This window comes from Doryrhamphus excisus, chromosome 6, assembly GCF_030265055.1.
Source record: "Doryrhamphus excisus isolate RoL2022-K1 chromosome 6, RoL_Dexc_1.0, whole genome shotgun sequence".
In the NCBI taxonomy this organism is placed as follows: Eukaryota; Metazoa; Chordata; class Actinopteri; order Syngnathiformes; family Syngnathidae; genus Doryrhamphus; species Doryrhamphus excisus.
In genome coordinates this window covers 9,589,181-9,616,616 of record NC_080471.1, presented here as the reverse complement: position 1 = coordinate 9,616,616, position 27,436 = coordinate 9,589,181, and the positions used below count along the sequence as shown (strand labels likewise).

Genomic DNA, 27,436 nt, shown 5'->3' with positions numbered 1-27,436 from the left:
AACTAGCATGAAACGTGCATGCGATGGCCATTAATAACGTTCTTGTCTAGCTTGTCTGTTAATTAAGTGCTTCCTCAGGCGGCACGAGCTGCACATAATCATAAACGCTTGGGCTCTCTCTGTTGCGTTTGCCCAAGATGGAGCGCGCTGATTGGCCGGCCACAATGAAGGCATGAGTGCCATTGGCTCCTGGTGTGAGATCAGCCATAATGGTGTTTGCTGTTGCCATAGCGCTGAAAAGTCTCATTGGAAAAACTGCGCGTGTGTGGTCAAGGTGAGCACAATGGAGTTGAGTTAATTAATTTAAATTAATGCAGAACAGCAGGTTACACACACACACACACACACACACACACACACACACACACACACACACACACACACACACACACACACACACACACACACACACGTATGTCCATGTTTATGATTACTCCAATTATAATCCAAACTCATCATACTGTACATACAGTGTATTGTGACAGCAGGTACACAGTGTAATCTGTGTTGATTGCATCATAACGATCATTTAATAATCAGCGTGTGCGCTAACCTGCATCAAAATGGAAGCCTTTGCCTGAATTCTCATGTTTGTGTCCCACATTTGGACAAACGGCGGCATTTGAAGCAGCTTGGAAGTGTGATTGACTGTCAGTTGATGAAAGGGAATAGAAAGAAGAAGAGGCGGGATAGGGAGGAGGGAGGAAGGAAAGAAGGAGGACAGGGAGGAGGGAGGAAGGAAAAAAGGAGGAGGATGGAGAGGAGGGAGGAAGGAGAGCAGCAGCTGCTTCTGGAGGGAAAACAATCACACACGCTGGCCACTAAGTGGATTTGGTGGCTGGAAGAAGGAGGGGGGAGGGGATGCGGCATCTGTACGACGACTCTCCATTGCCATCATACACTCTGTGTGTGTGTGTGTGTGGGATGAAATTTTAATGATGCGTTTGAGGACAATGGGGTGTTCCACATGTGGAGTTTTCAGTATTGAAAATCAAAATAGGGTATTGTTTTATTTTATTTTAAAATTGTGCTGCAGCTCATCTCTTTGTTTATCTGTGCTTATTTGTGCTGAAAAGCTTTTATTCTGTTTGCCTTTGTGACTGCTGTATGCTCATATGCTCTACAGGGGCTGGAATCCAGTATTCTGATGAAAATTCTTTCAATGAATTGACTAATCGAATAAAACTAATTTTAGCTTGTTTAAAAAGCATTTAGAGACAATAAGATATTGTTCTTAATAATGGACCATCAATTGCTTTCATTTCACAGTTTTATTTCCTAAATTCATATTTTACATGGCTGCTTGGCTGCTTTCTTAGGACTAGCGAAATGTCCCGATCTACATTTGTTGGCTTCCGATTCGATTTTTTTTGTAGTCTTGCCAGTCTGATACGATTCGGTATCAACCAAAGTATTGATGAAATGACTTTTTTTGGTCCAGCCAATGTGGCAGCTAGTATTACTGATTTAAATGCCCTTACATGCTAAACAGATTTGTTATGTGGATTTTTATTTGGACCGGAGCAGGAGGGGATAGAAAAGAAAACATAGAGGGCAGTGTGGGGACAATATAATCTTATTGGTGACATCACCTTGACAGCAATAAAACCAAAAGCATAATAACATCTTGGATAAGAGTTATGTTGGGAAGTACTTATGTACTGTGAGTGTGTATACTGTATGTATGCGTGTACAGGTATCTCTGTAGGTGTGTATGCGTGCAAACACCACCCCACACACCTAGGCCGAGCCCCCACCATGGAATGCTCCCACACTTTCACCTGCTGTTGTGAATTTTCCACCTACTAGCAACATTGTCCTACAAGTGTAAAAAGAAGTGAGAGGTTAGCGTTGCAATGCAAAACTCCATAGAGTGATGTTCCTCACGCTCCCTACACCAGAACTTAGTTCATGTTGTTTGGTGGGTTTGTGCATTTTGTTCCAGGTGGCGCTGTGCGTGCGCCATGAGACGATTTAGCACATGCACCGTAAGGACCCTCGTGGACGAGCACACATGCTTGAAATGAATGACTTATTGATGAAGAGGCTGCACATTATTCATGCTAGCGTGTTGTTACATTACATTTGAGCAGTGACACGTTGAAGAGATGGATACGTGTTCCCGACATGATGATCTATCTACACACAGCTTGAAGTTGATGATGGTTACGATGGTGTGTGTGCATGCGTGCGCCTGCATTGTGTGTATGTGTGGGTCTTTCGAAACGTGTTTGCCCTGAGGCTCATTGTTGTACGAGATGCGCTTAATGGATGCATTCTTGGAACTAAATGGAGTGTACCTAACTCATGTCATTGATACTCTTTCTCTCTCTATTCCTCTTTCACACACACACACACACACACACACACACACACACACATACAGGGCACGGTGGGCGTCATGTTTAAATACATAGTGATCATGTCATAGAGCTGTTGGTGCTTTAGCTGGGAGGTGCATGTCGTCATGAAAGACATTGATGGTGTGTGACATCTTCCCAGTAGGGAAGCACGGTTGTGGAACCTGACACCAATGTCTTAAAAAAAAAAAAACAAAAACAATTTTACTCAACCCAAAACATGAATAGGATTTACGATGCTCATGTGTGCTGATGCTCATCAGTACAGCAATTGCCATAGGGGACCAGAAGCGGGTCTAGGACCGGGTCTGTTGCCATGGCAACCTGCAGGGTACTGGTTGGGCCAGATGTCTGCTTTGAGGAATTAAAAATAGTAATAAAACATGACTATTTTCAGCAGTGTGACAACTTCCTGGTGGCTCTTGAGGCTTTTGAAGATAGGAACCTCGAGTGACATCATTAGACCTGCCATCATGGACCTACTATGTAGAGTCACAGCAATTTGCACGAGGGTGGAGTGAAACACTTTCAGCCAATTAGAGAGCTGCATGTTCATTACCGCATTCTCCTGCTCTTCCTAGCAAGCACTTTGGCTGTTTAGTTCAGTCAGTCGGTGCCTTGAAGCATGCTGGGTAACCGAGCTTTCATGTGTCTGCTTGTTGTCATCACTGCTGTACAATTTCCATTCCTACGGCAGCATTATGAACTTCTCAGTCAGCTATATTGTACAGTACGCAGAACACGTGAGCAAAAAATAGAGTAAAGTGAGTAAAATACAAACCACTACACTACTTAGTTATCACTTTCCATGTCATAGGTGCAGATAGATGGATAGATAGACTTTCTTTAATGTCATTGCACAATATCACAGCAGTGAAATTTCCAACGAAATGTCGTTGCCTGGCTCCCATATAATAATAAACAATAATGTGGAGAATAAATAGATGACATCAAACATGAACAATGTACAGCGTAAACAGTAATTTGTACAAATAATTTAAATAATTTAGAATAAATAATAATAATTTAAAGTTTTGTGTGTGCGTGTGGGCAGGTAGAGGGGCTTATTTGGCGTTCTGTCCGATGGCCAGGGCGAAGTAGCTGTCTCTAAACTTGGTTGTTCTACAGCGGATGCTGCATAGCCTTCAACATGTTCAATATCGCCCACTAGGGTGTATGTGGATGGAGGGGAGGGGGTGCTCAGAAAATGTTCAAAATGTTGCGTGCCTGCATTATGAGTAATTGTATTGATTTATTTATTATTGTCCATCATCCACCCATCCCACTGAGTGTGACCACTTGAGGTTAGGTCAAAGTTAGTCTGCTGGTTCCGCTTACGCTGGGCCTGAAGTGAAGAAGGCAAAGAGGAAGTGTATGATGACCCACGCAGGAAGCGATGCAGGATGGGGTGACCTCTGAGATGGAAGTGAAAGCAATGACAGTGTTTCTTTCCGGTATCCACATGTGTAGGGGTTCATCACGGCAGAAGGAAAGGACCTTGACTCTTTGAACGTATCCAAAGAACTGCAACAACATGACTTCATGCTGTCGTTACAACAAGCTCAGCAGTTTCACACAAGAGCGGTGTTTTTTCCTGGAACTCGACAGGCCCTCTGAAGCCTTGAGGCTTTATGATTATGCAAACCTTCTTAATTTTGTCTGTCCATCTTCTATCTTTCCTCTCCTGGACCGTGTTGGACTGCTGCCTGGACAACAATCCTGCTAAACACAGACCTTGCAGATTCTTCTGGTCTGTCAGTGAATGTTTTGGACGCACCAAACTAATCTCATGTTTCCAAGTTGTGCTGTAAAACACGTCATAATTGAAAGTGCCAAGACGTTGCAGTGGCCGTTTGATGGAAGTCAGCGGTTTTGCTAAGTGGCCTGAGCTGGGAAGTCCCAGACCTCCAGCAGATTGGGATCTTTTCCCGCCTTGTGTCTTGAGTCGTCACTCTGCTGCTTTCATGTTAAATCTGACTCTAGTCTGTTTGCTCTGCTAGCATGGTTTGTTTTGGTGTGTTGGGTGTGAATGCAGTCCAGGACTAAACGATGGGTGTCAGTCCCCTGTCAGCGGATTCTAGTCTGGTGGCCGCACCAGCCCACCAAAACCAAATCCAGGCAATCGATGCACAGCAAGACCCAACAGAAAGCTGAGGGAAAATCATCCATTGTAGTTCCATTGCTGTTCCAGCCGCCGGAAGCATTGAAATCCCTGTTGTAGGCCCACATTAGCTACGTTTGATACAGCTCCGGTTCCAGCCGGAGCCGGTTCCGTACAGCGGAAATAATCCGTTTGGGGTCAATCTTTTTTTTTTTCAGACACCACAGACGCCGGGGATTTCAACATTGCACACAAAGAACAAACAACAATATAAAGTCATTAAATGCTATTTAATAACAATAAACATGGAAAAATACAGTTATGTACTTACTCATTGTATGAAGTCAAAACACACCAATCCTGGAAATCTATGACACCATGGCTGTGCAGGCAAATACGGCTATTGTTTACCAGAACTTCTCAATACAAAGCTTGTTATTGTGTATTAGTGTATTTTTCGGTTTCCGGTTAGCATACAATATTGACATGTTTTTTTGTCATGTTATTAACTCATTTCATACCAAAGACGTATTTATACTTTTCTTAAATTTTTTTTTTGCGACAAGCAAAAAGAGGTGATGGCGCAACGTCACACAACTAGATGTCACTTTTTTACAGCAGCCAGGTGGCAGAAGTGCATTTGATAAGCGCACAAAACACACTCGACAGCAAGGAGGAAGTGGAAAAGCATGGAGGAAAGAGTGTGGAGGAGTTTAGCAAGCAGAAGGTTACGCAGTGTAGGAAAAATTTAAAGCATATGCACGCGCACATGCAAAAAAAGGTATATCAATGTAAAACCATCCTTTTTTTGTGTGTGTGTAGTTGTTTACATACAAAAGCCAAAAATTGTGTCAAAGTGAAAGTTATGCTTCAAATGTTTCTTTTTACGAAAATATGTTTTTCTCCCTCTTTTTGTTGGGAACTGATATTTTCCTGAAACTTACCTATGTCTGCTGATTACGAAAGAAGGGAAAAAGGTAGAAACAGTGATGAAAGATGAGAGTCAAATCTTTCTTTTGGTAGGTTCCCTGTTTATTTAGCCATGGAACACAATATTGTGGGGGTTGTCTTTGGAAAATGGCTGGAATTAAATGATTTAATAGACTGCGTCACTCCAACTGCTTTTACTGTTTTTATCACAAACCGTCCCTGCTGTTAGCATGGAACCGGGAACCGGAACTTATTGTCCGCCAGCTCTGTCGCCTGTTTGACATCATCGGTGGTTGAGTGTGTAGTTCTTTGCTAACTAACACGAGTCTCTGCTTTTCTTATCGATCTTATTGCTCATGGCTGCAAAATAAGTCAAAATGAAAAAATGAAGCCAAAGACAGTTGCAAGTGCCACATTGTTGTCCCAAACCAGAGTACCAGACTACAAGTGTGAACACACCCTGAGATTTTTATGACTCATTATGACCCACGATCATTTTCCCAGTGTGCCACACCCTGCTTGACACCACTTCCCAAGATATTTTTATGTTTGTGTCGTCACGGCAAGGAGTCCAAATGTAGACCTCACGTGTGGCAACAGCGAGGTCATCCAAATATTTACCTGCAGCTGTTCCCTTATCTAACTAATTAGAAACTTGGAACCCATCAAAATGTTTAATGCTTCATAATCCAAACTTTGAAAAAAACCCGAAATACGGAGTGAAAGAAAAGTCGGGGAAGCCAGTATCACATGATGTTGATGTTTACGTTTACTGCGCATGACCCATTGACTATTCAGTTTGATTATAGCAGTGCATGTACACCAGAGATTGGAATATTCATTTCCATGTATACCATTTTTTTGTCATTCAGAAGTCATTCGGAAAGATTCCATTCGGAAAGACGAATAAATCCTCAAATAAACGTGGCTAGAGTCACCCTTGAGGACAGTGCTAACACAAAAAGAAACAAATGTGCTTACTAGTGATGCAATAATACGTGTATCTGTATCGAACCGTGTGATACAGGGGTCATGGTTCGTTACGCATGTGTATCGAACAATATGCAACACAGCTGCACACTTCCGGTCGCCGTCTTGTCATTCCTCCTCCTGTACATTAGGGTTGGGCGATATTTTTTATGTACCGGTATACCGGTATAGATGCTTCCAATGATAAGAAAAGGACTTATACCAGTAGAAATGATAAAGGGTAAACAATATATATAAGATGAATGGAATGCCGTCATCGTGAGGAGAAGGGACGTTGGTAAGTGGAAGTAAATTATTATACGTAAACACTGAACAATTCCCTCCCGACCTACACAGGTTTCGGCAGTAGTCCAATCACTGCGGAATGGGCATGCTCAGAGGCGGGCCGTGGGTGGAATAAAGTAAAACACACCATTTTGAAAATCCAAGGTCCACTGGAATAGGTGCAGATTCTGGAAGCTCTGGAAATCTCTCTGTGTGGGTTAACGTGTGTAGCTGCTCTATGGGAGTCCACAACTCAATACAAAGGGCTGAAAAATTGGCATAATAGGTCCCCTTTAACAACAGAAAAATATTATACAATGTTAATATGTAAAAGAAAAACATACCAAATGGAAAATATAATACAATCATATCAGTAAATAAATGATACAGTATGTATCCATGTTCAGTAGCCACAAGTGAGTATGGCTTTTAAAGGACCAGTGCCTCAAATAGATTTAAATCAAGCAATAACCATGGAAACAGATGCTCCCTGGGTGGCTGATTGCAGCAGGGTGCGGCTCTTAAATCAATAGCTTGACGGTGATGTCATTGCACAATATTTGTAACACAAGTGCACAAGTAGATTGCACAAGTATATTTGCACAGTGTGTGTTACAGAATGGCTTTGGTCCACCGGCCATAAGAGCTTTTTAATCCATCTTGCAGAATGTTTTTTACGTTTTTTAAAAACCTTGAAAACATTGAGGCCATTGCCATTGCAAAGCTAAATTGCTGTAAATCTTCTACTTATCCTGACTATGGTCGCGGGTATGCTGGAGCCTATCCCAGCTGACCTTGGGCGCGTTGAGAAGGTGGTCTGGGAAGTAAGGAAAGACATTCACATACTCTTAATATTCAATGTTACGTAGTTCATAGTTGATATTTTAAATTCCAAATCTCAAAAGATAAACTGTCCTGCTCTTTTTGATTCTAGTTTACATAATCAGCCTGGGGTAGGGGTCAACGGTCAAGTCTCCAAAGGCAACTGTCTATTGTTTTTATTTTCTGGTCATTCTGTGGATTTTAGGATGTGACTTTTAACTCATGTAACCCCCCCTTCACCCTCCCCTGGACCCCAACAATCTGCCATTACTGGAAGTAGGGATTTATCCTGATCAATTTATAATCCGTAATATCCTTTTTTTCATAACAGTCGTCTGTACGTTGAGTGTTTGATCTTTTATAACACTTTTATTATCAGCATTAAAGTTAAAAGCGCTTTTATTTTGCAGCGTCTATGCAAGGCTGGTGCATGTTCAGACTTGCAAGGCTGACCTTTAACCTTATGGAACAACTTGTTGATGCTCTGTGATCAACTTCCATTTTTTTTCTTCGGGTTGGTATGAAGTGCGAGTTGTTGCAGTTCTCAGTAGCTCTCTGTTTTATTGTGGACTTGGGCTCTCGTCGGGCACAGTTGACTTCTTTGTTTGTGACACACACGTGGCTGTCTGTTTCCACTCAGCAACACTGGGATGGATGCTGGGCGCTCCCAGGAAGTATCCTCAAAAGATGCATTTTAAGGATGCAACCTCACGGAATACTGCAGCGAGCGTGCCAGATAGGGCGATACTGCTTTTTTATTCTATGCCCTACGCTATGACTGTAAGGGGGCCTTAGAGCAAAGCATTGTTTTCCTGAGTATTTTCATTTCTGATCTATTTTCAGTCTTAAGAATGATGTTATATTGGATAACTTGTCTATTTGTGCTTTTTAGCTTTAAAAATAGTCTGTCCTTTCACAGAAAGGTGGTATTCAGCCTAAGGTGGTATTAATTGATAAAATCACAATAATGAAGCATAAAATGTACAGCATCATAATACAGCATAAACGTATGTAACAATGTGGCTGGGACCTGAGTGACTGTGACAGTGGCGACACTAAGCAGGCGACATTCAGATCTACGTTATGGTTTTGCAGATTTACTTAGTCACTGCATCAAATAGATCGGTGTGTGGATGCAAAACAACTCTCTCCAGTCAAACTCAGACAAAACTGGCCCACAGAAACAATGACAAAGTGTTATCAGTCACCTTGAGTCACCGAAAACCTCATCATCGAGTTATTAGGGGCAGGGGTAATAATGGACTCGGATCTGACCTTTAACAGCCACATTAAATCAGTAATATCATCAGCTTTTTACCACTTAAAAACATTGCCAAAATCAAGGGAATAGTGTCTAAACCAGATTTAAGGAGACTGATTCATGCCTTTGTCTCCAGCAGGCTAGACTACTGTCATAGACTTCTCACTGGGCTCACTAAACGAGCTGTAAAACAGCTGCAGTCCATTCAGAATGCTGCTGCTCGAGTCCTGACTAGAACCAGAAAAATGAGTCCAGTACTCAGGTCCCTGCACTGACTTCCTGTCGTTCAGAGAACAGACTTTAAAAGAGCTCTGCCCTGCCATTGGCTGGCAACCAGTCCAGGATGTACCCCGCCTCTTGCCCGAAGGCAGCTGGGATAGGCTCCAGCATACCCCCATCCTCCTACTCAATATGCAGTTTGACTTTTAAATACGCTCGTATGCTTCGCAGCTCTCCATTTTGTTGCATTTTCCTGGTTTCAGTTTCAAGTTCAGCCTGTACAGTACTGATAAAAAATAGATATGATCAGTTTCTCTATAGTTTTTAAAATCGTAGTGGCATATCTGTCCCCTGGGAGCCCCTGGGATGCCGTAGCCTGACAACCAGGTCGGAACTCAGATTGCATCTGTGGTTGTGGAGAATACGTACATATACTGTACATTTTGCAGTTTAAAATGTCTTTAATAAGTGTGTGTGAGTCATATATGTCTTGTCAGAATTATTAGTAGTGTAGTTTAGACTGGTCATGCTGAGCTTTGTTTTTGACTGACTGATTTGATGAGTGGCAGTTTGCTGTTGATGTTGATAGACAGGAGAGTGGAGTGATTTTGTTACTTGTTGTCTCCGCAGGCATGATTGTTTTATTTTTTTTTTGTGCATTGAAAAGAAAGTGGCAAAGAGGAATTCCTCTTTGCCACTTTCTTTTCAATTCAATTCAATTTCAAAAAACAGGAAGTCCAAATGTGAAAGGAGAAATTATTGTATGTCAACTTTGTTTTGTTTTTTTTTATTTAGTTTTGAGAGTCAGCTATATACCTTTACAATCCATGTGTTTTTTCATTTGCTTTCAAATCAAAGTAAAAACAACCCTGTACATTTTCCATCACGGCCTGTACAGGATGACTGGGATCACTAGTCAAATCCTTGTGACGTCATCCTCAAACTTTCAGTTGTAGTCAATGGATGAATGCTATTGACTTTGAAAGGATGTTCTAACCAGCATGACTCGGACAGCTGAGGTCATAGGTCAGATCAGTTTTATCTTTCTGTTTCACACTTACTGTGTGTACTTACACTTCATTTGTGTGTAAGCACAGTGAAATTCAGTGAACTTCAGTACCAGGATGTTGCACGGTCTAAATGATGAGTGTGCACTGCCGTACATTTACCACTCTCAGAAGTGTCCTGCGTGGCTAGGTCATGCAATGGGAGGGACTAACATGAAATAATAGTCACTGTAGCGGTGAAGGTTTGGGAACAGAAGAAGATGTGGGTAAATATTGCGTTCATCATTTCCTGTAATTGCACAATAACAGTAATGGCTTTGGGACAGCACTTTGCTGGCCTAATAACTAAGTACACAGTGTACCACCCTTAATAGTCATCATCATGACTACATAGCTGAAGAGAACGGACTGACTTGAAATTATTGGGGGCTAGTAGTGAAAGGAAGAAGAATATTTGAGTAAATATTGCAGTCGTCATTTTTGGTAAGTGCGTAATGATGCTCACAGGGCCAGCACGGCACTGTGTGCACTTAGGAGCTAAGTACATAGTGTACATGGTATACATATTGAAGTGTACTGACAGGCTGATTCCATTTGAGACACAGCCAGTATGTGATTGAGTGTGAGTGTACAAGTTTTTGTGAGCCGGTGTGTGTGAGAGTGATACCTGGTTGCTCTGGACAGGAAGTAGTGAATTAGTCCTTTATTTCACTCACGACAGCCATTTTTGAACAGAAGATGGCAGCTGTTAACATACATATTTGTATATATCGTATTATATACTGCAATATATACGGTATCTAAAATACATCAAGCTGTATGCTTGAGCTGTACATCCCAACAGAAAGGCTATTGAGTGTCATGTGACAAATGACACCGCCATTACCTGTTATTACCATTACCTTTTCCACCTCCAAGGCCCTCAAAGCGCTTTGTCTCTTCCTTCTCTACCAGGTTGGGATGTCCTGAGTTCCTACCGGTGGGCCCAGAGAGCGGCGTACTGATGGGACCGGCTGTGCCACCATGAGCTTACAAGATGGCAGCTGCAGTTACGCCAGCAGCGCCAACATGGCCGCCGCCAGCGGCAGCATGCGGCGGCGCCTGGAGGACCAGGAGTTCTCCCTGCGCGTCTACCCGGGCTCCCTGGCGGAGGGCACCATCTACTGCCCTGTCAGTGCCCGCAAGAACACCACAGCGGCTGAGGCCATCGAAAGCCTCATTGAGCGGTTACACCTGGAGCGGACCAAGTGCTACGTGCTCGCCGAGGTCAAGGAGTTTGGCGGCGAGGAGTGGATTCTTAATCCTAGTGACTGCCCCGTACAGCGCATGATGCTGTGGCCCAGGAGCGCCTTGGAGAACCGTGGTGGCCTGGGAAGCGGCGACGATTACCGCTTCCTGCTGCGAGAGAAGAACCTAGACGGATCTATCCACTATGGCGGCAGCCTTCAGATGTGGCTGAGGGTGACTGAGGAGCGTCGCCGCATGGTGGAACGGGGTTTCCTCCCACAACCTGCAGGGAGCGACCCCCCTGCCGATCTATGCGCTCTCCCAGAACTCACGGAGCGCGCCCTTTTGGAGAGCCTGCGTGCACGTTTCCGCCAAGAGAAGATCTACACGTACATCGGGAGTATTCTCATCGTGGTCAACCCCTTCCAGTTCCTTCCCATATACAACCCCAAGTACGTCAAACTGTATGACAACCATGCGCTGGGCAAGCTGGAGCCGCACATCTACGCTGTGGCCGACGTGGCCTATCACGCCATGCTACAGCGCCGCAAGAACCAGTGCATCGTTATCTCGGGCGAGAGCGGATCTGGGAAAACACAGAGCACCAACTTCCTCATTCATCATCTAACCGCCCTCAGCCAGAAGGGCTTTGCCAGCGGGGTGGAGCAAATCATCCTGGGGGCGGGGCCTGTGCTGGAGGTAAGGAGCTGCTTTTTTGGATGTGTTGCAACGCTAACAAAGCAAATCCCATCTCTGTAAAAAAAACTTTGTAGACGGTCTGGTGCAAGCATACATTACATTTTGGTGAGAATCTGATATTGTGTATAGTTCTTAGCTGTGATTCAGGTATTGGGCTACAGGGGGCAGTGGCATTTGCCTGCTAATTAGAGCCAGTCCAACAAAGAATAAGAGTTGGCGAGCCGCTTTAGCTGCATTGCAGTGTGGAGTGCTATTTTTTTTTTTTAGAGATTTGTGCACCGTTATCCTACGCCATTGACATTCCACCAACGTTAAAATATTTTATACTCTTATATAACAGAACTGATGCTAATTCAGATAATAAAGATAACATATCCTTCTGAAAAATATTTATTTTGAAGCTTATTTTGCTCTGAACAAGAAGTCACTCTAAGTTATAATGCTGTATAATTAGACAGTAGTTTCTACCTGGTTAAATAAAGGTTAAATCAAGTAGTTTTGTTGTGGCTTGGCGATGATGAATTTAACAATACTACAACACATGTTGACATTAACCTAAGTTAGTTTTCATATTAAGGCCCCATTTGGTTTTCAATTTCGATGTTGACATAGAGGGCGACCATGTATGGTAACGTCAACTTAAGTGGGCACTTTTTAATAATAATAACAACATACACAGTGGACCGGGACTTGATGATTTGCTCAACATAGACGGGTTGACAACATAATTGGGATGACTTAAGTGCATTCAACTGTATAGAAATCGACTGACTCACTGATGGATTTGTGGTGGACTTGCATGACTTTTTTTTGTAGTTAGAATGGGTTCGGCCCCCACTCAGTGACATGAAGTTTGTTTGTCTACCGTGTATCTATTCTGTAGTTGACTATTGCCTGAAGTCAGCTGGTATAGACTCCAGCCTCCTGAACAAGATTGTAGACCAGAGGTCTCAAACTCAATTTATCTTTCTTGTACTTTCTACAAGAAAGCTCTGATAAAACATTCCACTGTTCCACTCAAATATCTTACTTTTTATTTTTCTACACAAAATAAGATGACAAATAAATAAACAAATCAAGAATAAAGAAAATCAATCAATCAGTAATAAATAAATATAATAATAATAATAATAAAACGGCAAATAATAAAAACTTAAGAAACCACATATAGTTGGTGAGTAGACAAATTATTTTTTTCAGATTAAAATGAACAAAGCATTATTAGAGCCCTGTAGACATGACAAAACACGACTATAGTCACATTTATACTCTTTTTATTTACAACATATTGCGCAACTGCAGGGTCTTGAGACACATGCTAACTCGCAAACTAGAGAGCTAGCGACCTAAACGGTAGCCTTCAAGTTATTTCCTTTAAACTTAAATAGCAAAAAACTTACCACTTCCGCACGGATAGCGAGGATAACTATTAAAAGTTATTTAACCTTTAACATGAACATTAATCAAACATAATAATTTTTTCTGGGTACATGATACCATACAGCATCCATATCAAACTTACGCGGGCCGCACTAACATTAAACTTTCATATCAAGGCGGGGGCCTCAAACTAGTGTCCTGCGGGACACATTTGGCCTGCGGGCCGCATGTTTGACCCCTGTTGTAGACGGTCATGGTGACAGGCATGCTTTACTTACTGTAACTGACAGCATGTACGGGGGAGAAATTGATCTAGAAATTGAGAAAACGCCTTCAACTAGCCTTTCACAGGACTGTACCTCAGGAAAAATGTCCATCAGCTCAATTGTTCTGTTTGTGATTTCCGATGCATTCCTTCAGAGTCCTAGAAAACATCCTAAAATGTCACCGGGAATGAAGTCTCTGCTTCCTTCACTCTATTTTTCTCAATTTAGCCAGGAATTCCCTGCACCGCTCCAGTGTGGTGCAGCTGCCTCCCGATCACTTCCACTTCATATGTTCTAAATTAGACGGGGAAGCGTCAAAAGCCTGATGAAATTCGAAGAGAAGTCAGCAGGTTATTTCTTTGCCCTCGGAATGTCAGCTCACGAGATGAGGCATGAAACGGATTACAAATGGGCGACCTATGTTTAGCACATATGACTTTCACATAGACATCCTATGGCCCAGAAAGCCATTTTTCCACTGTTTCCAATTTCTGCATTGATGGAAACATCTCAGGGAATGCTGCTTAATCCTCCCTGGATTATGAATCAATGATGGATTATGGATTAGGGAATTTCATTGGGATTTCCATGTTTTTGGGGGGGGGGGGGGGGGGGCAGTGGAGTCGTTGACTTCTCGACGTCATTGCCTATAAACTGCTTAAAGTTATATTTATGTCATTTGCATTCGGATAGACGTGACCCAGTGAACTCTTTCTTTTTCCACTATGGCGGCCATGTTGTGTAGCATGCGGCTTTCCATCAGGACGTGTGGGGAGGGATTGTCATGCAGTCAAGTCGGCATGCAGCTGTGCAGTTGGGTCACTCTGTGGTACGCTTCATCATCTGGAAAACATAAATTCCCTTTTGGAATGGCTTCAAGCGCGCGTGTATTGTGCTCATGAATGCATGTACAAGTTGATGCTAATAGTATTTGGATGTAGTGCATGTGCTAGAAACGAGTGTGGGGCTTATGATCGGACACAGCATCTTTAGCTCTTTTAAAATGTGACCAACTGATGCAAGTCAATAAATTAAAATATCTTTGTATTTTTGACACTGTAAGCCAGGAGTCTCAAACTTTTCCAGCCATTCCATTGTCCTCACACACTTATTAAATTTTAAATTGTAAAATGAATACAACGATGATTGATTAGAGAACAGATTGAATCCTTTAGCCTGGTCATCAGGCTCCCGTGATACTTGTTGCATATGACCAACCTACGTGTTTGAAACTCTGCTTCACATTCACAATATGGGACACTGGTGACTGGACGTCTGCCAGAGCGTGGGAATGCCGCAGGCGAGGACAGAGTTGATAATAACAGATAGCGGAACATGAGTCTGAGAGGAAGTTGATGCCACTGGCTGCTGGCTGTTGTGCTGTGTTTGAGGGCGAGACTGCGGTCCGTGTAATCACTCGCCGATCAAGCAGCTGTCTGAGCGAGTGGTAAAAAAAACAGGTGCACACTTGAAAAATCTCGACTTGAAGCAAGCAGAGGGCAGTGAAGGCCCATACCACTGGATGCCTCAGGACATGAGGCATCCTGAGGCATCAGGTGTTTGCGCCGGTCCTCTCCTATTACCGTAATAACGTGCCCTGAGAACAAATTAGATATAGACAGTCAAAGGTCAGTGTCATTGTAGGGTCAAAGTCTGCGTGTGAGCTGCTAATGCTTTTTTTCTGCCTGATTCTATTCAGTCTTAATGGCGCATTGAGGGATTTTACTTTTGCACAAATGTCCATAAGGACTTAGGATCAGGGAAAAAAACTTTGGCCCTCTAAGTTCACTGCGAGTTCAACAGACAAGGTCAAGTACCGGACACACGAACAGGAGTCAAAGCTCAGTCCTGTAATAATAGCATCCAAGTTAGCAGACATCTTTATACACGCTGCAATGAAGGTTTCGTTTCAGCTGAATCTTTTATTAAATGAAATAGATTGGGGCGGTCAGGAGGGATTTATCTTTTTTAACTACTTAATGTACAATTGGCAAATACCTTCATTTCCTTGTTAGCTTGCAAGTGTTCCCCGAATCTGCTGACTAAAAACCAGGCAAGGGAGTCAAAATTTAAAGTTGAGGTATTTATGCTGTGTTCAAACATCACCACATTATTAAACAACATGTAAAAGCTTCAACAATTAATTGATTATACAATAAATTGACAACTATTTTTGTAATGGATTAATCATGTCTGGGCTTCATAGTGGGCAAGTGGTTAACATGTTGGCCAAACAGTCAGGGGATCAGGAAGACCTGGTTTTGATTCTCCACTTGGCCATCTCTGTGTGGAGTTTGCATGTTCTCCCCGTGCATGCGTGGGTTTTCTCCGGGTACTCCGGTTTCCTCCCACATTCCAAAAACATGCTAGGTTAATTGATGACTCCAAATTGTCCATAGGTATGAATGTGAGTGTGAATGGTTGTTTGTCTATATGTGCCCTGTGATTGGCTGGCCACCAGTCCATTGTGTGCCACGCCGCTTGCTCGAAGACAGCTGGGATAGGCTCCAGGACGCCTGCGGCGAATTTCTGCAAAGAGGCGGATATTAAAAACATGTTGTTTTTTTCATCCGATTAATTGATTAAAAAAAGGACAGATTAGTCTGTTATTAATATAATCACCAGTTGCAACCCTAATTAAGTTCAGGAAAAATAATAGCAAATAAAACTTTGCACGAGTAATTTGGCCTCATAACTGCAGCCTAGCTTCCTGCTGTGCAGCTGTTTTTTGTTAGAATCATTAACACAAAAGATTGTTAATGGATTTCTACAGTTCGTGTACTTTGTCAGTATTATCGATGTCACAGAAATTGTGTGCATTTAGTCGTTCCACGCTACGTCACGGTTTACAGTGTACAGTGTACATCACTGTTGGAACATTGCTCCCTCACTTGACTATGACCCATAATTAGTAAATAAATATAATATATAAATAATATATAATTATAATAATATAAATATTGAAAAACAAGTTATGTGTAGTATTCTTCTCGCTATATTAATAATGACACAACACATTGATCTGACATGACATACATTACCATGACACTGCATGTCCGACATGAGTTCTCCTCCCTTTTCGTGTGGAAGTGGTATTTTTTGCCTTCATACTTTGTCCTTCTTCCTCTAATAATAGTAAAAAAATGCTCAAACTACAAAAATATTCCAAGTATTAATATTGAATATATTATAGTTGCATATCATTACATATCATGTATAATACAGTGTTTGAAATTGAAGTTGAATCCTACTTCATAGAATTCAGCTATCGCAGTCTGGTTTGGAACCAATTAACCACAATAAACAATGACTATGGAATTTCCATTTCACCTCTAAATATACTGTACATAATATCTAAGATCCTTAAACATCTCTGAAGGTCAGGAGAACATGTCATATACAGTAAAAGTAAATAGTATGTTTGTGTACACTTTTTGAACCCTAAAAAAGTGTCAGACCAGGAATTGATTGTCTTCCATGATTTCATGACCAATGGTTGTTTGTCTATATGTGCCCTGCGACTGGTTGGCAACCAGTGTGCCCCGCCTGTCGCCCCCCAAAAACAGCTGCTACGGTCTTGAGCATACCCCCACAACCATAGTGATGACAAGCGGTCTAGAAAATGGATGGATGGATTTCAGGATGTCAGTCAGCATGCGTTCTGCCATTGCGCTGTAACTGGTATTTCTGCTTAAGTCCTGACTTGTTGCAGTTGTTTGACGGTAGTGTCACTTATTTTTACCGTTTGATACGGTCAAAAGTACAATTGAAAGTAGGTATTTTGAGCTCATTTGCATTTTTTTAAACAATGTTTTAATGTTTGCAGTCAACTCGCGTACATTGTGCAGCGTGAACCTTTGCTGTCAATCTCAACAGTTTGCTGAGCCTTGTTCTAATTGATGGGAATCCTTAACAGAAGTCAAGGGGCCGAGCATTATCACGTTGCATGGTGATATCACCTAACAATGTGCAGCGCTTCTTTGATTTCTTGTCAAATAAAAGTCTTTGGTAATGGAGTACAGATGGACAATAACTGCGTTGGTGGGTAATCTGAGATCACAGAGACAGTGGAGATATGTTGATGATGGCGCTGTCGGGAAGACAGCTGGGAAGCCTGATGGGAAGGACTTGGCTTTTGTGGCTATTTGTGCTCATCTGGTCTTTGCACTGCAGTCAGCTGATCAACCACATAGACATTCAGACTCATACGTCTTACATTTCCATTTTGGGTTTGTTACTTTAACCGAAAAACCCACTGACCCTGAAAATCAACTGAAATGATACAAAATAGTTTTGGTGGTGCTCAATCTCAACTCAATATCTTGTAGTTTCAGGATTTTGAAAGGAAGATAAGAATCGCCCAGAGGGTCACAGTTTTAGTTCTAGTTGTAGTGTTAAACACCCTCAAATGGACAGAGAATAGGATACGTTAATAGGGCCTATGAAACTCCTCCCCCCAAATTCTATTTTTTTTTAAATAGTTTTTTCTGTTTTAATATTTCAAATTAAAATTTTAAGATTAATTATATAATTTTATGGGCTGCATGAGAAAGTTATCCGTCCACATGGAGGACGAGTGGTTAGCACGTAGGCCACACAGCTAGGAGACCCGAGTTTGATTCCACTCTCGGCAGTTTGCATGTTCTCCCCGTGCATGCGTGGGTTTTCTCCGGGTACTCCGGTTTCCTCCCACATTCCAAAAACATGCTAGGTTAATTGGCGACTCCAAATTGTCCATAGGTATGAATGTGAGTGTGAATGGTTGTTTGTCTATATGTGCCCTGTGATTGGCTGCCGACCAGTCCAGGCTGTACACCACCTCTTGCCTGAAGACAGCTGGGATAGGCTCCAGCAACCCCTGCGACCCTTGTGAGGAAAAGCGGTAGAAAATGAGACAATGCTAACCCCAGCTAGCTTCCTTTCACGCTCTGTAAGAGGAGATTGCGCCAACTCTCTGCGATGTTTATTGCCATTTCAACCTGTGTCAGTCGGGACAGGGCTGTTTGGTATTTGTATCTGTCAAGATTGAGCCATCCGCTGGGGAAATTCCCCCCCACATTCCCTTCCTCCTCCTCACATTATGTCAATTTCTGCGAGATTCCGTGTTAAACAGTAAATTCCATTTTATCGGCCAATTCACTGAACACAGAAATCATAGGGCCCTATGTTAATATGTTTTATACTTCTGTAAGGACGTTCAGTAAGACAACATGGACTTTTACTTCTTGAAGACATCATTGGTGATTGGCTGGTGACCAGTCCAGGGTGTACCCCACCTCTCGCCCAGAGTCAGCTGGAATAGGCTCCAGCATACCCCCAGGCGATCCTAGTGAGGATAAGTGGAATATAAAATGGATTCTTTTGTTGGAGTAGTCTAAGGGCAAATCCCAGTTGTACCCCTTAGCCGTTCCCCTTTGTCTGACCGCTACTCCTTCCCCTTAAAACAAGGCAAAGGGGTGAAAACAAGCTACTAACAAACTAAACCATGAGGTTAGTCCCAATTTTTCCTGAGTATGTTTGAAACTTTAGTCCTGAGAAATGTGACAGGAGTCCAAAGTGTTTATGATTTAAATTCCATTTAAATCATAAAGCAGGAAGTCGTCTGCTAACTAAAAACCTGAGGTCAGTTTATGAACGTAATAATAAAAAGATCTTTTTAAAGTGAAAATGTTATGGCGCAAAAACAGCCACCGTTGACCCAAAGCAAACATGCTATCCTGGCTTTGAGCTGAATGATATGGATGATATGATATGTGATGATATGTGCTATTGTTTTAGGCCTGTTCCTTTGCTAAAGCACAATGAGGTAACTTAAGGAGGAGCAGGTACGGCAAGTCATCTTAATTGTGTGGCTTCGCTCCAGAGTTTAGACGGGTCCAGATTACAGCCTTCGTTTGCTGCCCCCCTTCTCCCCCTCCACCAGATGGTTCCCATCCAGATGTCCTCAGCACACTAAAGCAGGCCCTGAGGGATGCGACCTGTCTCCTGTGGCTGATGGATGGTTCCAGGTAGTGCCTTGGCCCCCTTGCCGTTTTAAAGACTTGTATCTTTAGTGTGTTAGGACTGAAAGGTTATCCCATTTTCTTTTATATACATACTGGGGACGTGTAGAGTAACTCTCCACATGTATGTAAACAGGTTCCAAAATATTACACAGCATGGGGTACTTGAAAGGAAATGAAAGGTATACAAAACTGTGGTGAGACCAGCCATGTTGTTTGGTCTAGAGACAGTGCCACTGAGAAAAAGACAGAAAGCAGAACTGGAGGTAGCACAGATGAGGATGCTTAGGTTCTCATTGGGAGTGACCAGGATGGATAGGATCAGGAACGAGTACATCAGAGGGACATTACATGTTAGAGGCCTTGGAGATAAAGTCAGAGAGGCCAGACTGAGATGGTTGGGACATGTCCAGAGGAGAGATAGTGAATATATTGGTAGAAGGATGCTGCCAGGTAGGAGGCGTGGAGGAAGACCAAAGAGGAGGTTTATGGATGTAGTGAAGGAGGACACGAGGGTAGTTGGTGTGAGAGAGACAGATGTAGACGACAGGGTTGGATGGAGGAGGTTGATTTGCTGTGGGGACCCCTGAAGGGGAAAGCCCAAAAAGAAAGAAAGAAGAAGAAGATGGGGTACTTGAGTCATTTAATATAGAAGTTGTGGTAGGTCTGTAGAGTCAATTTGGTGAGTAGCGAGTCAATTTGAAAATTGTAGCAAATGGTAATGTAATTGTTTCCATACAGTTACATCTTCACATAAGAAAAGTCAATTTTGTTTGTTTTAATACAGTAGAAGAACAATGTATGGACTATATAAAAGGTATCCTTTTATATAGTCCATACAGGGCAGGGCGCACCCACCTTAATATAATGGCAGTGGAAACCCTGGATTTTCATCATATAACCCTTTTGGCTAATGTCTAGTCCAAAAAGATTGGTTCTTTCGAGTTAAGAATACAGCACCCTTTATTTGATGGCCCTATGTGTTGAATAGCTGCGATGATGACAACCCAACGACTTCCTGTTAGCGCGTCCATGACGGTAATCCATGTCCTCTGGCAGCCAGCATTCTTCCATGATCTCCCAAACATCTGTTTGCTGGATTATCTTCCTTGCATTCTGTCCTACTCGGGAGCATTCCTGCTTTCCATTTTCAGGGAACTGAGAACAGTTTGCAGTTTTGTTGCCCTGTCCACAGAACTACAAATCAAATCCCAAATTTTAATTAATTTTTTTGTTTCGTCCCTCTTGACAACACAGTGACGTTATAAGATGATTGTGTATAGTTGACGTTATTAAATGATGGTACATGAGTTTGTGACAAATGTTTTGTTCATTCATTCATTCATTTTCTACCGCTTTTTCCTCACAAGCTGTCTTCGGGCGATAGGCGGGGTACACCCTGGACTGGTCGCCAGCCAATCATAGGGCACATATAGACAAACAACCATTCACACTCACATTCATACCTATGGACAATTTGGAGTCGCCAATTAACCTAGCATGTTTTTGGAATGTGGGAGGAAACCGTAGTACCTGGAGAAAACCCACGCATGCACGGGGAGAACATGCAAACTCCACACAGAGATGGCCGAGGGTGGAATTGAACCCTGGTCTCCTAGCTGTGAGGTCTGCGCGCTAACCAGTCGACTGCCGTGCCGCCCATGATCATGATTATTATTGATTATCATAACTTCCTCAGAAGGGCAGTTGATGGGAGACTTTTCAAAATAGAAATAAAGAGACTGAAAATAATCCACATTTAAAAAAAATACATTACAAAAAATATTACATCACACATGTAATAGATACATAAGTCAAAAGAGAAGCTAATTAATTCATGCAAGAATTATTAATCCTGTGTGGAGGGTCACTGAGGTACGGGGTCAGTGGAAAAGTTGGTTGTCACGTTAATGTCAATGGTGCATGAGTCCTTGAGTGAGTTTGTAATTGTGCATGAGTTGAGTTTGTAATTCATCAATATTTTACTTTTATATATCACCTAATATAATGTATTTATATTTTTTTGCCTTTTGGTGTGAATGGCGATTGCAATTTTTGTTTCCTCCAATTGTTTTTTCTGTGCAGCCCTACTGAATATAATCTGAATTAATGTAATACATTTAGCAATTTTGTGAAATGCTATGCAAGCAGTAAAGATAGCAAGCACTAGACTCATTGATGGAGGCATGAAAGTGATCCACGTGTGGTCCTGGTGTGATGCTTGTGCTGGTGGTGATGCTACACAGCCTCACTGAGCAGATGAAAGCGTTCTTCTTCACCCTCCCCACTACATCACCTCAGCCTTTGGGGAAGCGAGAAGGGGGAGGGTGCAAAAACGACGTAAGGACATAATCCTTAATGGAGAGAGAGAGAGAGAGAGAGAGAGAGAGAGAGAGTCATTTTCACAAACCCGCTGGCCCACTTTTGTGGGGGTTAGTGAGATGGATACAGAACTGCTATGAGAAGTGACGCCGCGCCGCAGGAACACTTCCTCCACAATAAAAGCCTGAAAGTCTTTTAGGTTACCTTGTAAACAAACGTGTTTGTTCCCTCAGAGTTCCTTTTATGGTCACTTCCTTGTAAAGGCCGATCAAAGCTATGCCAATTTCTGTCATGGAGCATACAGACCTGATCAAAATCTTCAGACCAGTTAAAAAATGCTAGATTATGTATTTGGCACATTTGTACCTTCATGAGTTTTTAAGTAGAGCTACAATATGCAGAAGCAAGAAGGGGGAGTGAGTCAAAAAACATTTGGAACTTGTAATTAAAAAAAAAACACATGAAATTGGTTGGACCACGGGCTATGAAAGCCAAAATCTGCTAAAAATTAAAAATTTCTGTCAGGCATTCACACGGTTATGCCCTCCTGATGGCTAAAGCTAAGAAGCTTTCTCCTCTTGAACATGGTCAGATCGTCGAGCTGCATAAGAAAAGCCTCTTGCAGCGTGTCATTGCTGCTTGGGTTCGACTCATTAAGACAGCCATTCTACATTTTTGGAAAGATCTTGAGCATTTCGGAACAACAAAGTCAAGTAGTAGACCCAAAAAAATGACACCTGAGCCGAGCTGTAGGATCCGATTGGCTGTCCGTCAAGATACGGAGCGGTCCTCGACCCAAATGAATGCCCCTACTGGTGTCGACTGCAGTGCAATAACCATTGGACGGCATCGCGAGAAAAGGGTTTCAAAAACGAATTCAAAGACCTTGTGTCATTCAACGCCACAAAACTACCCATTAAGACTTTGCCAGGGAAGCATCAAACATGGGACATTGAAAGGTGGGAAAAAGTTTTATTCTCTGATGAGAAAAATCTAACCTTGACAGTCCAGATAGCTTCCAACGTCATGCCAGTATCCTATTTCGGTTTAATTGTTGTTTTCAATAAATGATTCCCTTCCTGCTTATGTATATTGTAGCTCTTCTTAAAACATCATTAATATCCAAATGTGCAAAAGGTCAATTCTAGCTCTTTTTCAACTGGTCTTAAGAGCATTTGTCCTGGGTGAACCCTACTCGTTGCACTGTGAATTTTAAGTGTGTGTGTGTGCGTGTGGGTGCATGTGTGTGTGTCCCGCATCAGGAGATGGATGGCATACTTCCAGTATTTGGCATGGCTGCACTGTATGTCTCTGCTGCAACGAGTGAAGTCATCCACATGTAAAAATAGATCATTGTTGTTATTTTTTGGTCCAAAGAGGAAAGTGAGATAAAACAATGGCGAGACAGGGCATCGTAAAAATGTCAAGAAGACATCATCTTGCGGAAATGTCCCCAGGGGCCACAAAGGAGGAAATAGTGGATGTATGCCGCACCTGTTTCAATGTTGCTGTGATATGAAACGACTTATATTGCCAAGCCACAGTGATTCACCTTCATTTTACCCTATGGTGAGATAGTATTATGTTCATGCAACCATGGAACCATAATTCTACAAGTCCTTCTATTTTTGGCTCCCGACCAGCGTTCGCTGAGTTATGAACCTATGCTGATTCTCCAAGCAAACCACACTAAGCTATGTATTTTGGACACAGATGGTCAAATTGGAAAGTGGACTCGTTGGCCAAAATGTCAGCATGCCCACCCCATTTACATGAGCAATTCTTGAGCTGTATTTTGGAGAACATGCGTCTTTCATGACTGTGTGATAGAGTCGCTTACAGTATGTCGACATCGGTCAGCCAATCCAAAGGGTGTGAAGATAAGCTCTGTTCCACTGTATATCTTCTTCTTTCTCTTTGGGCTTTCCCCTTCAGGGGTCCCCACAGCAAATCAATCTCCTCCATCCAACCTGTCTTCTACATCTGTCTCTCTTACACCAACTACCCTCATCATGTCCTCCTTCACTATAAACCTCCTCTTTGGTCTTCCTCTACGCCTCCTACCTGGCAGCATCCTTCTACCAATATATTCACTATCTCTCCTCTGGACATGTCCCAACCATCTCAGTCTGGCCTCTAAGACTTTATCTCCAAGGCCTCTAACATGTAATGACCCTCTGATGTACTCGTTCCTGATCCTATCCATCCTGGTCACTCCCAATGAGAACCTCAGCATCCTCATCTGTGGTACCTCCAGTTCTGCTTCCTGTCTTTTTCTCAGTGGCACTGTCTCTAGACCAAACAACATGGCTGGTCTCACCACAGTTTTGTATACCTTTCATTTCCTTTCAAGTACCCCATGCTGTGTAATATTTTGGAACCTGTTTACATACATGTGGAGAGTTACTCTACACGTCCCCAGTATGTATATAAAAGAAAATGGGATAACCTTTCAGTCCTAACACACTAAAGATACAAGTCTTTAAAACGATAAGGGGGCCAAGGCACTACCTGGAACCATCCATCCGCCACAGGAGACAGTGTCCCTCTGATGTACTCCTTCCTGATCCTATCCATCCTGGTCACTCCCAATGAGAATCTCAGCATCCTCATCCCTGCTACCTTCAGTTCTGATACCTGTCTTTTCCTCAGTGGCACTGTCTGTAGGAAGCAAGTTCCACTGTATGTAAAAATCTAAATCTTTGGAGACATACCTATTGGGATGACTTTTGTGTGGAAGAAGTCGAACAGTGATTAGTGGTCAGGTCCAACATTAATTGCCTCTGACCTCGCAGAGTCTTCCCAGAATAGTAAAAGCTGTTCTAACTTTAAAGACGCCCCAGCTTCTTCACTTTTTACTATGCCTGAAGGTGGAATGTGTCCCAATATTTTGTGCAACACATGCAGCATTACATTCCCTGCCCAACACCCACACACAGTCAGGCAAATCCCTAAATGGATCATCTGTCCCTGCAGTGTGTACACTTGTACACGGCGTCATGTAAGAGTTGAGCTGTCAAGGGATTAGCACTTTATCGCACTCGGCCGTGGGATTTTCCCACATCGCCTCGCGTGATGTCTTACATTTGCTGTCAGTATGCTGCGTACACCTTTATATACCTTCACATCCCTCATCGGCAATGTCCCCCGTGCTGCCGTTTCTCTCTCTCGCTTCACACTCCACCCCCCTCTTCCGGCACCGCCCCCTCGCCCTGAGTCGTACAGAAGTTGACGTTTTCAGTGGAGAAGACTTTTATTGCGAGTTGAGTTGAGTCCTTCCAGAGACCAATGAGATCCAGATGTGCTCCAACATGGTGACAGCAACCATTTATGGAGAGAGAGAGAGCGAGAGAGAGGCTGTGTGTGTGTGTGTGTGTGAGAGATGTATGTCAGCGAGTGGATATACAGAAGAAGTAGGCTGAAAATGATGCTAAACATCTTACTGCCGTTTAACTGTTGATGATGTCTTATCCGTTAGGCGAGGGGTGGGCAAACTTTTTGACTCGCGGGCCGCATTAGTTTAACAAAATTGACGAGGGGCCAGACTATTGTGTTTTTTACACGTAACTGTCCGCAAACTAGAGAGCTAGCGACCTAAACGGTAGCCTTCAAGTTATTTCCTTTAAACTTAAATAGCCAAAAACTTAAAAAGCCACTTCCACACGGATAGGGAGGATAATTATTAACAGTTATTTAACCTTTAACATGAACATTAATCAAACGTAATAATTTTTTCTGGGTACATGATACCATACAGCATCCATATCAAACATTAAACTTTCATATCAAGGCGGGGGCTCAAACTAGTGTCCTGCGGGCCATATTTGGCCCACGGGCCGCGTGTTTGAGACCCCTGTTATAACATGTCATTTATTTACAGCATTAAGCATTACCAGAGCTTATTTCCTGGGCACATTGATTTCACAGAGCCCATAGCAGCTTCTATTTTGTCGACGTCTGTCAACGGCTACAGACGGCATAGAGGCAGTGTTTGCTAATCATGGCGGACCGCTGCCAACTACTTTTGCTTTTACTCCCCCCAGGCAGAGAATAGTGTTGCTGGGTGCTCGGCAGATCTAGCTATGGTGCAACACAAAGCCGTTCTTGTAACGGTATTATGTAGCACTAGCGCTAAAAGTTTAATGGAAAAAATAATAACATACAAACAGTCACTTACAATGTCCGCTCTCACTGGGATGTCGACTGATGGGATGGTTGTATCCTTCATCACAAGACATGTGTTCCATTCAGGTAAAAAATATGCTCAGAGCTAACGAGGATCTAGCTGAGTCTACCTAGTTGTTAGCGTGTAGAATCTCAACCTCTCGGTTTTTTTTTACCACAATCTTCTATGATACACATGCAGGGTTTGTTGTATAAACTCAAAGGCAATGCAGCAGCAGCTCCAGTGGCTAGCCTTATCTCTTGGTAGAGGCCAGATGCGCTGTGTCACTATGCCAGAAAAGTAGTTCCTCTGTGTTAGCCCCTACAATACGAACATTGCTATAGCTTGATTAATATGTAGTTCATGTGTTGTTGTGTTGTTGGCTTTGCCGCTTGCACCGGTGGGAGGGAAGAGGGCGTGGGTGCGCCAAGCTACGCTGGACTGCGCCGCTCACAAAAATTGGAAAGTGCTGTGGCCACACCCCATTGGCGCGCTGTATTTCTACGAAATTAGATGTTGTTATGCTACTAATTTACTGTTCTGAACAATGTAAACAGTAGGGTTTGGCATCGAGCATCGATGGGAACCGGGACTAACATTTCAATTCTCCAATAGAGATCAATAGAACTTTAAAATTTCCATTCCTAGTTTCGATGCCCGACTGGAAGAAATAACAAACACCAACAAATAAGCCAGTGAGCACCTACAAAGAAGAAGTGGCTCAAAAGTTTTGCTTAACTTTGGCTCAATGCAACATTTGCACCCATGCATCCATTTTCTATACCACTTATCCTCACTAGGCTCGCGGGCATGCTGGAGCCTATCCCAGCTGTCTTCGGGCGAGAGGCGAGGTACACCCTGGACTGGTGGCCAGCCAATCACAGGGCACATACAGACAAACAACCATTCACACTCACATTCATACCTATGGACAATTTGGAGTCACCAATTAACCTAGCATGTTTTTGGAATGTGGGAGGAAACCGAAGAAAACCTGTGCATGGGTTTTCCCCATGTATGGGGAGAACATGTAAACTCTACACAGAGATGCCTGAGCAGGGAATTGAACCGCGGTAATGCAGTTATTGGATGTTTTTTTGAAGGCTTTATAGGCAATTTCTAAGTGATTCTGCATCACGTACAGTACATTGTTAGTGGAAAAACTGCTAGCACGATATAGCTATGTAGAACTCACACAAAAATGGAAAGATGTGGGTTCTTGTCTCACAATGGCATGGTGTATGATGGGGGGAGGAAATAACATGTAGTTTTCTTTTTGAAGACCTAGCTATGTGCCCTGGGAAGAGAAAAGGACCTTTCCCAAAGTGATTCCCACAAAGCTGGAAGTGTTTAATTGTCATTGATTGGGGCAATGTGTTTTTGATCGTGTATTGTGGCCTGCAGCTCGTAAACGGTAGACA

General features: G+C 42.7%; 1 protein-coding gene across 6 annotated transcripts in view; it reads left to right on the top strand.

Annotated features, from left to right (window-relative positions):
- The window catches only part of LOC131130787 (unconventional myosin-IXa-like), an 87,894-nt gene that overhangs the window by 13,078 nt on the left and 47,380 nt on the right, over positions 1-27,436 (top strand). For all 6 annotated transcript variants that reach the window (XM_058074773.1, XM_058074772.1, XM_058074774.1 and 3 more), the window contains exon 2: positions 10,909-11,880. In XM_058074773.1, the coding sequence (XP_057930756.1) occupies positions 10,978-11,880 (903 nt within the window). In that variant the 5' untranslated portion in view covers positions 10,909-10,977. The remainder of the gene's footprint in view (positions 1-10,908; positions 11,881-27,436) is intronic.